The 13,022-nt window shown below is 51.0% G+C and overlaps 1 protein-coding gene across 1 annotated transcript; it reads right to left on the minus strand.

The window, feature by feature from the left end:
* Positions 1-2,198: 2,198 nt before the first annotated feature.
* MAPK1IP1L (mitogen-activated protein kinase 1 interacting protein 1 like) lies at positions 2,199-12,825 on the minus strand. Its single transcript, XM_048949220.1, has 4 exons — positions 12,698-12,825; positions 6,594-6,621; positions 5,363-6,076; positions 2,199-4,796 (listed from the first exon to the last, which is right to left on the minus strand). Exons 2-4 carry the CDS (start codon positions 6,615-6,617, stop codon positions 4,785-4,787), a joined length of 750 nt encoding a protein of 249 aa, XP_048805177.1. The 5' UTR covers positions 6,618-6,621; positions 12,698-12,825; the 3' UTR covers positions 2,199-4,784.
* Between the last annotated feature and the right edge of the window lie 197 nt (positions 12,826-13,022).

Raw genomic sequence — 13,022 nt, forward strand, 5'->3', positions numbered from 1 at the left:
CCATGGTTCTGGAGCACCTCCAGGGATGGTGATCCCAGCACTCCATGGGCAGCTGTGCCACCGCATCACCACTCTTTTGCAGAAGAAACATTTCCTCACATCCAGCACGAAGCTGTGTGCTGCTTTCCATCATTCCTGGGGACACCGAGTCCTGCAGAGACAAAAATCCCAACCTCGATGGCAGAGCTATCTACGTGGGCTTAAATCACTTCAAACCAAGAAACTGCTGGCTGGAAATGAACAATTCCTGTCTACTTTATAGGGCTGTTTGTTTTTCAGTGAGCCATACAGTCAACCCATAAAATTGTGAACCATCCAGGCTGGCAAAAATGTACAAGGTCATCAAGTCCAACCATCAGCCCTATCACCAAACCCCACCCCTCCACCACCTCCAGGGATGGGGAACTCCATCACCGCCCCACGCAGTGCCTGATCCCTCATCCACATGAAGGAACTCCTCCTGATGTCCAACCTAAGCCTCTCCAGCACAACCCGAGGCCGGTTTCCTCACATCCTATCATTTGACACCTGAGAAAAGAGACCAACACCTCCTCAGCGCCAACTTCCTGCCTTTGTGGCTCCTAGAAAACGAGAGCACAGGCAAAAAACCAGCACTTTGTGGGAGCAATTTGTGTCAATGGAGACTACAGGAACCCCCGGCCCCCTCCAAACCCAATGCGGTTTGATGCAGGTCTGTGCAAAGAAGCAAACTTACAGTGCCATCTCCCAACCAACCCAAGGGCGCTGTGTGAAGAATCACAGCATGGCCTGGGTTGCACAGGAGCACAGTGCTCATCCAGCTCCAATCCCTGCTGTGTGCAGGTCACCAACCAGCAGCCCAGGCTGCCCAGAGCCACATCCAGCCTGGCCTTGAATGCCTGCAGGGATGGGGCATCCACAGCCTCCTTGGGCAACCTGTGCCAGTGCCTCACCACCTCTGGCTCAAAAACTTCCTCCTCATATCCAACCTAAACCTCCCCTGTCTCAGTTTAAGACCATTCCCCCTTGTCCTATCCCAGAAGCCACCACCATCCCCAGCACCACCCCACACGGCAGCCCTCCTTACCCCAAACAATGCTGCCAGGCACTGAACTGCTGCAATTGTCTCCTTCCTTTTTAAATCCATTGAGTACGTTCAATGAGGATGTCTCAGAGCAGAGGTCCCCCAGGAGGGCTCTCAAACAGCAGCACTGCCCTCTGCTGACTCCGGCGGGGCTCTGCTCTGTACGTGCAGGCAGCAGCTCGTTCACTCAGCACCCGAGCCGTTTAGAGCAGGTAGCAGACGAGCAGCTTTTGCTCGGTGTCAGACGCTGAGGAGCAGCAGAGCACCATTCAATGATGCTACAGAGCTCAGCGGTGCTCAGCTCCTGTGCTGAGGTGCTTCTGCTACCGTGCTGTCCAGTTCAATCTCCAAGGATGGAAACTGCACGGCCCCTTTGGACACAAGCACTGCAGCACTCCACCAGCCTCGTGGTGAAGAGGTCTGTTTTACAGCACCACCCGCTGCTTGCTCTAAAACGCTCTCCCCACCAGCTGGAAGCTTCTCTTTAGACCTGAGCTGTGAGCAATGCCCCCCATCCCACACTGAGGATTTCAGCCGTAGCCTCAGTGTCAGCAGAACACAGCTGGCCATAAGAACATCGGCTTGCTCGGCTCCTTCCCAACCTCCCCCCAGGGTCAAACCTTCCCCAGATCCAACAGCTCACCCCGGTGCCCCTGGCGATGGCCAGGGAGCAAAGTCAGCTCCTACGTGAGGCCTTCAGCCATTCTGTGATGCTCCACGGGCTGCTCTGGGCCCACGCCGTCCTGCTGAGCAAACCTGTGTGGGATCTGCATTTCCTATCCCAAATCACAGAGCGAACTCCTGGCCTGCTATTAAGCACGGAGGTTGGTGGCCCTGCCTGCAGCACGGGGTTGGAGCTTTGTGATCCTTGAGGTCCCTTCCAGCCCAAGCCATTCTGTGATCCACACACAGCCACGCACCCCCTCAGCACTTGTGAACGTGCTGAAGGCACAAAAACCACAAAAGGAAGAGGAAAAACACACAAGTCCAATAATTCTGATTTTATATTCAGTCGTTGCAAACCAAGGACGTCCTGTTTCTTTACTATTTCATTCAAGGCTAAAATAAAATAAAATCAAATAAAAATCTACACAAGCATGCCAAGGGCTGTGAGTGAAGAACAGTGAACACGACAGTCTTGAAAATACGTTTAATGTCTAATCTTATACAAAAGTGACAGCATCTTCAAAAAAATATCAAATCCTGTATTTATAGCTTCTCACTATCATACAGCAATATTTGTTTCATCTAAAGAAAATACAGCAGCAGGTGATAATCTATACTTTAAAGATGTGATTGCTTATATTTCATATTGTAAACAAATGCAGTATGTCAACCTCAAAGCACAAAACGAACTCCTCAGCAATTTAACTCAAACGATGCATAGAAATGGACAAATTCCATTGCAAAAGCTTCAGGCCAGAAGTTGCTCACACTTGACATAACATGTGATAAAGTTACTACACGGCATATAGTGACAACTTGAGTTTTTACACAATAGATTAACAGGGATACCCTTTTTTTCACTGCTATGCAAAGAACTTGGCTCACAAAAACAAAGGGGTTATGAAACAGTTCTCATGACCTCAAGAAATACGAATATACATTGAAAAAACATCCCATATATACTGAATTTTAGCCTAAATGTTCCGGTAATTGATCCTGCCTACTTCAGGAAGAACCTGGAAGCCTGGTTACCAAAACAAATCCCCTTCCAGCAGTCATTCCTTGCTACGTTTGCTGCCCTCTCCTTTCCTACCTCTTCCCATTCCGCACAGAGACGCAGAGTGCAGTGTGGAACTGGAGGGTGCTGCACGATCCGCTCCTTTGGGACAGGTGTTGTTCATCACATTGGTTTATAACCTAAGGCTGCAGGTATTGAAATTAAAAGCACTTGAGCAAATGTAGGCAGTGTTCTACTGTGTTTATTTGGAATTGGTCTTGCCAAGATGTAATGAAGTGCGCTGCCCGGGGGGCCAAGGGGTTTGTTTAAGGTAATACTGACAACTTTGGGTTCTGATTCCTAGGGTCAGAGCTGGCATGCTGAAGTGTTAAGCATTTCTCTTCAGCTCCAGTGCCATCTTCCTATAACTGAGACAAGAGATGCTCGTACCTTCGGTTTTCATGGCAGACTCAAGGAGCCCCAGCTCTCCCCTGCAGGGACACCGCAGTGCTCTGCCATGGGCTGGCACAGCCAACAGGCACCACTGCCAGCTCAGCCCACTTGTTCTGAAGTTCATCACATGCATGCAGGAAGCCATGGCAAGGTTTGGGAAGCGAATTAACTTGCTTTCACAGTTCCACGATACGAAGACTCCCTAACGAGCTACACGTTAAGCAACACTGATTCCTAATTCTACCTACAGAGGCTAAGTTAGGAGATCCCCACCTGAGGAGAAGCCAAACGTCCACGCTCAAATCCAGGCTATGAAATGCCACCAGAGCTCCTCAGCAACGCGTGGCTGTGCCTCAGTAATGCCGCACCAGCAGTTACCCCAGCACAGATATGGCAAGAATATAAAGCTTCCTGCAGCGCCCCTTCCAGAGCAGGGGCAGCCACACAGCAGCACACAGCTTCTAAACATCCCAAATTATGCTCTCAGTGAGGTATGCAGGCACCTGGCCGGGAACAGAGCGCTGCTCTCCATTCCCACGTTCAGTGGAGCCCCGGTGAGGTTTGCTCGTCCCCAGCTGTGGCAGTAAGGATGGCACAAGGGAATGGCTGGAGCAGATAGAAAGAAAAGCCTCGCCAAAACCTGCTGGGAAGGGAATGGCCAGGCTGGTTTTCTTCACCTTTTAAGCTCAAGTTCAGTTTCTAGGGACTCTGAAAACACCCGCTGAGTTTACACAACTCGGCAGACAAGTCAAATTTTAAACAACCAGAACCCAGGTTAGATATAGGGAAGTACTTTACCTACGTGGGAGTTAATGCTTTACACAGACCAACTCAAACCTCCAACCACCACAGAACGAGAACTGGCAAAACGAAGTCCTCATCGGCATGCACGAAACTCACAGCGGTCCATGAAAGGGAACGGCACGTCCAGCTCACTGCACTGCACAGACAGCAGCAGGGCACTGACCAGTCAGACCCAGCATTCCAATGCACGCCTCCTCCTCCTCCTCCGCAGTCCCAGACCGGGCCATTAACTGTGTGCAGGATTTACAGAGTGCTGAGAAAGCCTTCGAGTTCACGCGCTCCGTCTCTGTCGTTTCCATTACTGTAGCACGTTCAAAAATTACATTTCTTGACCAAAAAAAAAATCTTGAAATACTTTTTATTGACATTTTAGAATAACCTGAAAATAGACAAGATACGACCATCCATCCATTCAACAACCAGCACCAGTCCGGCAACGAGACTTAAAGCATTCGTGGAAATTTAAGCTGTTTCTGATTCGCGAGTCCTTGTGCCTGATTCTTTAGGATCCTTACTTGGCAGCTCTCATTTTCCCAAGGAATATTGGCCAGAGTAAGAACCACGGATTTCAGTTTTACTTCTGCTCTTTGTAGCTCGTTTTATTAAACCAAACAATTACGCCAACATACGAGCAAGTTAATGTTATGCAAATTGCTAAATTGCTCCTTCATACCTCAAATGCACATACAAGAGGCAAGTATTCTTCATAGCCCCAAACATTACTGAAACAAAAACTGTAAAAATCTCTGTAAGTAGTGGATGAAGGTGGAAAGCTACAGTACTTTGTTGCCCAGAACGTGTTCAACGGTAAGGCTGCAAGAGACAACGAGAATTGGTGGTCATTGCAGGGCTTTCACAAAGCAGTTCATTAGCATTACAGCACTTCTGAGCTCAAGAACATTTGACCACGGGTTGTTATTCCCCGTGCATCCTGAAAAGCAATCTCTCCAGACTACACACTACAGTATCTTTCATTCCTAACATTATTACAAGCTCTTCCCCTTTATTTTTTGTGTCTTTTAGAGAAGGCTTTCCAACAAGTGGAAGACCACTACAGTGCAGTGCTCAGACACGCTCCACCTCGATGGAATGTGACTGCTCTGGTGCACGAAGTTCAATGTTTAAGCAGAAAATTGCCTGTTATTCCACTGACTACGCAGACGAGCCCTTAAAGTTCTTACCTGCATTAATAGGTCTTTCGCTACCCAATTCCCACGCTTAAAAGCATCAAGAACAATTCACTGATAACAAAAAACTAAGTCATAGAATGGGTTGAAAAGGACAACAGTGAGCATCTAGTTTCAACCCTCCTGCTACCTGCAGGCTCGCCCAACCACCACAGCAGGCTGCCCAGCGCCACATCCAGCATATATACTCACATGGGGGCCGCCCGGCATGGACGGAGCACCAGCAGGACCAGACGGCACTTGAAAAGGATTAGGGGGCGTAGGATAGAGTCCTGGAGCCGGGTACGATCCTGCGGGTGGAGGAAACGGACCTGGCGGCGAAGGTCCCCACGTTCCAGGTGGGACTGTGCCCCACGGTACCGTCGGCGCCGCTCCCGGAGTCTGGGCAGGAGCAGAGTACGGCCCTGGGGGGGGATACGGCATGCTGGGTGCGGGATACTGCCCCGCCATCGTCGGTCCCCATGCTGCAGAGGGCATGGATCCCCACGGCCCGACGGGAGCGGGAGGCGCAGCCGGCTCCGTCGGACCGCCATAAGGTCGTGGAAGCTCTGGAAAGGGCATGTTTGGTGGAGGATACTGGCCCGGAGGGACGGGGCCCGGCACGGCTGGGGGCGGATACGGACCTCCGGGAGGAGGGCAAGAGGGTCCGCTAGGAGGAGGAGGAAATGGAGCAGGCGGTCCGGGGGGCATTGAAGGATACATTCCTGTAGGAGGAGGTCCGAAGGGCACGCTGGAAGCGGAGGTGTTGGGCGGCAGCGCCGAGGGCCCGGCAGGGGGAGCGCTCGGGTTGTTCCAAGGATTCGAGGGCGGCCAACCCTGAGGCGGCTGGGAGGGCTGCTGGCCCGGCTTCGCACCGCTCACTTTGGGGGTCTTAGCGGGAGACTGATCGGGCAAAGCATCTGCCAACTGAGAGAGAAAGGGCCGTGAGCATGGCAGATCCCTGCGGGAGCTGCTGGTTGCCCACCTTCACCCACTACACAAATGCACTGCAGCTGCCTGAACGGGAGGAAAAGAGCATCTGTCGCTGCAGACAGGGCTGCGTTCACTTTGTGCAGCTTCTATGGTTAAAGGAGAGAGGCATCCTGACGTGCCACAGTTCTAAAGCCAAAGATAAAAGGCAACCTTCAGCAGTAGAATCATAAGCAATTCTGGTATAAATTCAGGAAGAAGAGTTGTAAGTTTCCATTGTAGCTATTCTGATGCTATCAGGACAAAAGCCCTCTGTGAGCACCGCAGCAGAAGAGAGCCTGCGAGGCACACCTGGAGGCCACAGACTGTTAGCTCTGCCCCAAAGCAAAGAGCTGCTACTGCAATGCCAAGGCAATCATCTCAGCTGAGAGCTGCCCCTCTTCTCACAGAAGTGCCTGAGCAGAACGAAGTAACACAACTGGCAGATCTTCAGGAACAAAAAGCCATTACTTACCGAAAAATCATCAGTTCCAGACATTTTGCTGAAAAGTAAGGTAAAATAGAGTGAAATTCCTTGAAAATAAAGTACATCGAGGAAGAGTTCGATAAAGAATAAAGAATTGGACATTTGTCTCATTCAAACCCAAAGGGATGTCCAGCTGGCAGAGCTTCTCAGCAATGGTTCCATCCCAACCACTGGGGTGCAGACAGACAGCAGCCACCCAAATGCTCTCCCTCAATACAGGAGCCAGGAAACAGCAGAACTGCAGCCTCCATCTCATCTCAGATGGGAGCAATGCAGTGTAAATGGGTCACAACACCAAGAAGAAACATTTCAGGTATTCGTGCCAAACAAGCAGCCTCTGCAGCAATGCCAGCAGGTATCCAGGCTCTATTCTAAACTGGGACTCGGAGAAGTTGGTGAAGTCAATGCCCCTAAAATTAAACACGATTACACCCCCATTCAGATCTTATTTTCAGAAGTACCAAACATGGGTTTTAAATACACTGAAGTCGGTGGATGCTCCGATTTGCTTTCACTGACTTCAGCCAAGCAGCCTTGAATGTAGACACAAGGAAAGCCTCTAACAAGTGCCTGATTCCTGACCTCTCAACACCTAAAGAAATGTTGCAAGACGGCCCCAGCAGAAAGGCTTATAAGCCTCCCACTGAATTCCAATCTACATAATGCAAATATTTCACATGGAACTGAACCTGTTTTAGTAAGGTCTGTTTGTTTTTAAATCGACACAATTTGCTGATGGTAAAACAGCACTGCTGTGGGCAGTGGGACAATGAGCTCAGCCCCCATTTCATCTTCAGCAGCGTCTGCAGGGAAGAACAGCAGCAATGACAGCTCAGTGCTTCCAACCACCCGAGGCACCTCTGTCACCTTCAGGTGATGCTCCTTCGTGCTGCAGATCTGTTCTCACCCAGCCCCTCTCTGTGCTGCTCATTACTGTGTGTTCTTCCCATTCTCTTCCAGCCATTCCTCCTCCGTGCTGAGATGGAGCCGATTCCACTCACCCTTGCACAGCACCTATTCCATCCCCTCAAGTATCCTCACTGCTTCTCTTTGAGGTGCCTCCAATTCTTTTGTATCTCTTGAGATGAACGACAAGAAACAGCCACAAAGAATCCAAAATGTGGGTGAGCCATTGATTTATACAGTTCCATAATTACATTCTGGTTCATCCTCTATTTCCTTCCCAATACTTGTTCATGTTTCATCTTCTTTTTGCTCACTGCTGAAACTGACTCCCACAGCAGTACTTTATTCTTCAGTGTTAAGGGTCAGCCCATCATTTTATATACAAAGTGATGCACACAATTTCACATTCAAGCTCTCTGAATCACATCACATTTATCTACATTGAATTCTGTTTGCCATTTTATTACCTAAGCCTTACTTTCCTGACAGCACGACTCTGCTCATTTCCCAGCAACGATCCATCGGGCAACCAAAGCCCTGCAGAAGCAGAGCGAACTCCTCAGCTGTAGGTGAAGTTATGGGATGGCAGAGACCATCTGCCATGGTTTAGGTTGGATGTGAGGAGGAAGTTCTTCAGCCAGAGGGTGGTGAGGCACTGGCACAGGTTGCCCAAGGAGGCTGTGGATGCCCCATCCCTGCAGGCATTCAAGGCCAGGCTGGATGTGGCTCTGGGCAGCCTGGGCTGCTGGTTGGTGACCTGCACACAGCAGGGGTTGGAGCTGGATGAGCACTGTGCTCCTTTGCAACCCAGGCCATGCTGTGATTCTGTGACAACGGATGGCTGCAGCAGAAAGAGGCCTGCCTGCAAAGTGCCAGCAAAAATCCCCAATATTTATCAGCTGATTATTTCAAAAGACTTCTGTGCTATGAAAATTAAGGAAACAATTCTGCTGTATGGCTGTTAGGAGAAAACCTGCAGCAAAGCACAGCTTCTGATAAAGATTTAGTGGCTCTCTCACTTTGGCAAGCAGACTGGAGCAACATTTGCTGGCAACATTTGGCATAACTGAGACAGTGCCAAGCATGTCAAGGATCCTCTTGCAGACAGGATGGCCTCGTTTGGGGACCTTCCTCAAACACCCATTTCATCTGTGCAGTGCCACCTCCATTTATTAAAGGAGTGACTCTGGTGCTGTTAGACACACTCACCACACAAACCCATCTAGAATCCATGTGCCATTCCAGCTGCACAGCACTGAACTCCAATCAAAACCTCCCTGAAATACCAGTTCTATCTGTAGCACTGCCCAAGGCATCCACATGTTCATAAAGAAACTCTGACATTGTTGGACCGAAGATCTCAGGGTCCCCACTGCCAACCTGTGGGCTCACCATCTCAGAAAACACACTGTTGCATTGATGAGGCTTTTAGCACAAGTGGGCTTGGAGTCTCCCTTTGCAGTTCTGTGTAGAGAAAAGCCAGTCACAGAATCACAGCCCACAGGTCAGACATCTCTTCCTGCTGCATTTAAACCCTACTTCAGACTGCACTTTCTTGGGGCGAGGGGAAAAAGAAGAGTGAGTAGAAGGAGGAGGATTCAAGGAGTTGAAGTAATTTGGCAGGCAGGAGAAAGGCCACAGAACTGGCAGCATTCAATCCAAAGTCCTGCTTGCATCCACGCTGCTGCAGGACAACATTTCCTTTGTGCTGTGCAGACCAACGCCCCTGGCAGCACCCTGTGCTTCACAGAAGCACTCAGCCTGCAGCTCCAGACACAGCATAGGGCCAAAAACATCAAACTGAAGTGAGGCAAAGAGGAAACACCAGTGTCTGGGATAAACAGAGGGACAGCATGAGGAGCAGAATCTCCCATCCTTTATCCCGAGCTGAAACTTGGCACGGAGGACTTCCAGCACACCTCCCCAGAAACTACAGAAACAGCCTGCAGACAAGAATCCAAGGCCTCCTGGACACCCAACAACTCACCTCTAATTACTAGGAATTAACAACATGCAGGTGAGAATGGCAGAGGCCCAAACGTGCTCCTCTACAGCACCGCCAGGCCAGTCCTACCTGCAACACTGAACACCAGCTGAATACACAGCAAGCTTCAGAGCTCTGTGGAAACCCCATTGCTGGGCTTGATGCTCCGTAAGGCAAACCAAATCCTTCAGCCTCTGCCATAAAACAGCCCCACGGTGTTTCTTCAGCTCTGTGTCCTCTCTGCTCCCATCAGAACCAAGTAGAAATGAGCAGTGCAGGAGCATTTTTCCCATGCTCTTGCCCTCCCTGGCTTTTCTTCATCACTGGTCCCCGGTGGCTGCCATTAGAAAGCGCTGCCCCAAACCCTGCTTCCTTCTTTTGCTAAAGCTATTCAAACAAAGCCTCGACTGTTTTCATAACTTCATCGGCTGCACAACATTTTCTGCACTCCTGATGTGACAGATTGAGTTCCCATCTCCAAGATCACAGAATCAGAACCACAGAACGGCCCGGGTTGGAAGGGACCTCAAGGATCACGAAGCTCCAACCCCCCTGTGCCATGCAGGGCCACCAACCTCCCCATTTCACAGCAGCCCAGGCTGCCCAGGGCCCCATCCAACCTGGCCTTGAACACCTCCAGGGATGGACGGGGCATCACAGCCTCTCTGGGCAGCTGTTCCAGCACCTCACCACTCTCACAGCACACAACTTCCCCCTGACATCCAACCTCCATCTGCCCTCCTTCAACTTCAAACCATTTCCCCTTGCCCTGCAGTTATCTGCCCTTTCAGAGTTGATTCCCCTGAGATCACCTTCCAAAGAGCAACAGAAATCCTCCTCAATGCAACAGGCACAGCTGCATTTCCACCGGGTGGCACGGCTCTATCAGCAAAGAGGTTCTTTTGTCACTGTGACATGACTAATGCCTACCAGCAAAACCTCAGCTACAACAGGATTCCTGCCCACATAACTCTAACTACCAACACAGCTACGCAGATCAAATGCAAGAGAGACCACTGCCAGCTTCTACTGCAGCTTCTCCCTTCAGGCATTAAGCATCAGCAGTTTATAGCTGCACCTTCTCCATTTTTAGGGTCTTTTGGATGCCACACTCCAGCACCATGCAACAATTTCGCCTTTATCCATTAGGGAAATAAACGGCAGGGAGACTGAAGATAAAAAGCAACAGTTGCATAGTTAGCAGCTGCTTTAGATGCGGTGATCTTTTTGTTCTCTCCTCCGCCTGTTTTGACTGAAAAGGCAGGAGGAGGGTTTTTAGTCTTCAGATTGTCAGCACTGATCTAATCGTGAATGACAACCACAACGACGCTCGTTAGCGCGTTTGCTATAAATTACCAACGACCAGAAAAAAAAACCAATTCAAAACAGAAGTCTTACCAGTTTCCAAGGCCCACAAAATACACGGCCATAAGGAACTGTAATCTGTTCCATTTCTCCACACAAGACAAGCCGTTCCGTTTCACAGCTGCCTCCCCTCCTAAGATGAGACCTGATCAATTCGGGTGGCCCCAACATCACAAACAGAAGCTTCCCAAACCAGCAAACATACATCAGTGCTGAGGTGGCTTATCTGTGTGCCAGCTGTGCTGCAAACCAGCAGAAAACTGCAAGTCTCCACTGCCAAAGATCACTCCTGGCCACAACAGGGGGTGGTGAGGCACTGGCACAGGTTGCCCAAGGAGGCTGTGGATGCCCCATCCCTGCAGGCATTCAAGGCCAGGCTGGATGTGGCTCTGGGCAGCCTGGGCTGCTGGTTGGCGACCTGCACACAGCAGGGGGTTGGAGCTGGATGAGCATTGTGCTCCTTTGCAACCCAGGCTGTTCTTTGATGATTCCATGAAGATCCTACCCTGGGAGTTTTACAGAGATGCGAGTCGAGCAGCTCCAAGAAAATTAAAACATCTCTTCCAAAGCAGCTTCTGAACATTCCTCAGAGACATGCAGTCCATTTTCACCACATTGTCCTTGTTTTGAGAAGCCTGCTTATGTATTTCCAGCTTTAGCTTTGTTATCAATTCTTTGGAAGGCTTCCTGAACTACCTGTAAATGTTAACGAACACCTACATCCTCCTCCTAACAACGGTACATACTCACCAATTACCAGCTAAATGTGAGCAGTTATTGAAGGTCCTCCTTGTTTTTAAAGCAACACCAAAACTATGTGTCATCTTCCAGTATCAGCCCCACCGATGACAAACAGAACTCCACGCCCTTCTGCTTCTCTGCAGAGATCCTTCTCCAGCATAACTGCTTTTCAGAATACAGCCTCACCGAATGGTCACAGTTGGTGCCTTTTCATTCTTGATTCCTCACTGAAAGGGTATGCTTGAATGAACTTCAGTTTCAAAATTACCTGAAGTGCTCTACAGGAGGAGCTTGATGGTTGGCACACATTTTAACATCAGTCATTGGTCCCACTGCTCTAGGGAAGGGATGCTTCAGGATGTGCCTTCTTAAAAATTATTGTTTAAAAAATAAAGACCCCTTGTTTCCTACATCCACAGACAAAAAGGTTGAACAAACAGCAAGAGGTGATCATTTTCCTTTGAATGCACCTCAAAACCCGTTTCCCTGGCAAATAGGCAGCTCGGTCTCCAGGAAATGCTCTCTTCAATTTTGTCCCTTTGTCAGTGAGTCACCCACCTGAACGATAGCAACACTCGAGAAAACAAAATGACTTCTCACAAGCCACAATCACAAACCTGATTCGGGACTTCTCTTAATGAGAAACGTTTAACGGTTATTTATACACCGCATTTATATATTCATTTATAAGCTCAGATCCTAACTGCGGAAACCGACCAAATATTTCACCCAGCCGAAGCGGAGCAACCCGCTCCCCCGAGGCCTAAAATAGGGATCGTCACGAACCAGCCAGCTCGGCTTCCCAGCCCCCAGCCCCACCTAGGCGCAGGCGGCCGCAGCCACCGCGCAGCCCCTCCCCGTGACCTCGGAGCCCTACGCCCACCCCGCCCCGAGCTCCCGCCACTCCCCTCAGGGCAGCGACCACCGGCGCCGCCCCCGCGCGGCTCCACGGGGCCTGGAGGGGCGCAGCCAGCTGCGGCCCAGCGGTCCCCGGGGGCGGCTCCGTGTTTGCGGGGAGAAAGGCGGCGCCCCGCCGCTCGGGCCCTCCATCCCCCCCTCCCTCCTCGTGTGCCGGTGCCCGGGGCCGGGCGGGTACCTGCGGGAGTAGCGCGGCGCGGCACAGGCCGGAGCGGAACCAGGCAGCAGGCGGCGGCCCGCAGCACCACCGCCTCCCCTACGCCCAGGCGGAAGCGGAAATGCGTCACACGCCCCGCCCCCGCGCCGACCGGAAGGGTGGGCGAACCAAGCCCCACCCACCCCACGTGACAATCCCCAATTCGTCCCGCCCTTCCGCGGTCACGTGGCGCTGCCCCTCCCCCACCACCGCTGAGGGGAGGTGGGGGTGGGCGCGGCTCTTCCGGCCCTTCAGGGCGCCGCGCGTCGCTGCCGCTGCCGCTGCCGCTGCCGTGCCTTCAGGGCGC

Source organism: Lagopus muta, chromosome 6, assembly GCF_023343835.1.
Source record: "Lagopus muta isolate bLagMut1 chromosome 6, bLagMut1 primary, whole genome shotgun sequence".
NCBI classification, from domain to species: domain Eukaryota; kingdom Metazoa; phylum Chordata; class Aves; order Galliformes; family Phasianidae; genus Lagopus; species Lagopus muta.

What these genes read in the sequence shown, in the direction of transcription:
- MAPK1IP1L (XM_048949220.1), bottom strand. Translation starts at nt 6,617, where the DNA reads ATGTCTGGAACTGATGATTTTTCG. An exon ending in CTGGAACTGATGATTTTTCG is followed by an intron (nt 6,077 to 6,593) that starts GTAAGTAATGGC and finishes TTTCTCTCTCAG; the next exon opens with TTGGCAGATGCTTTGCCCGA.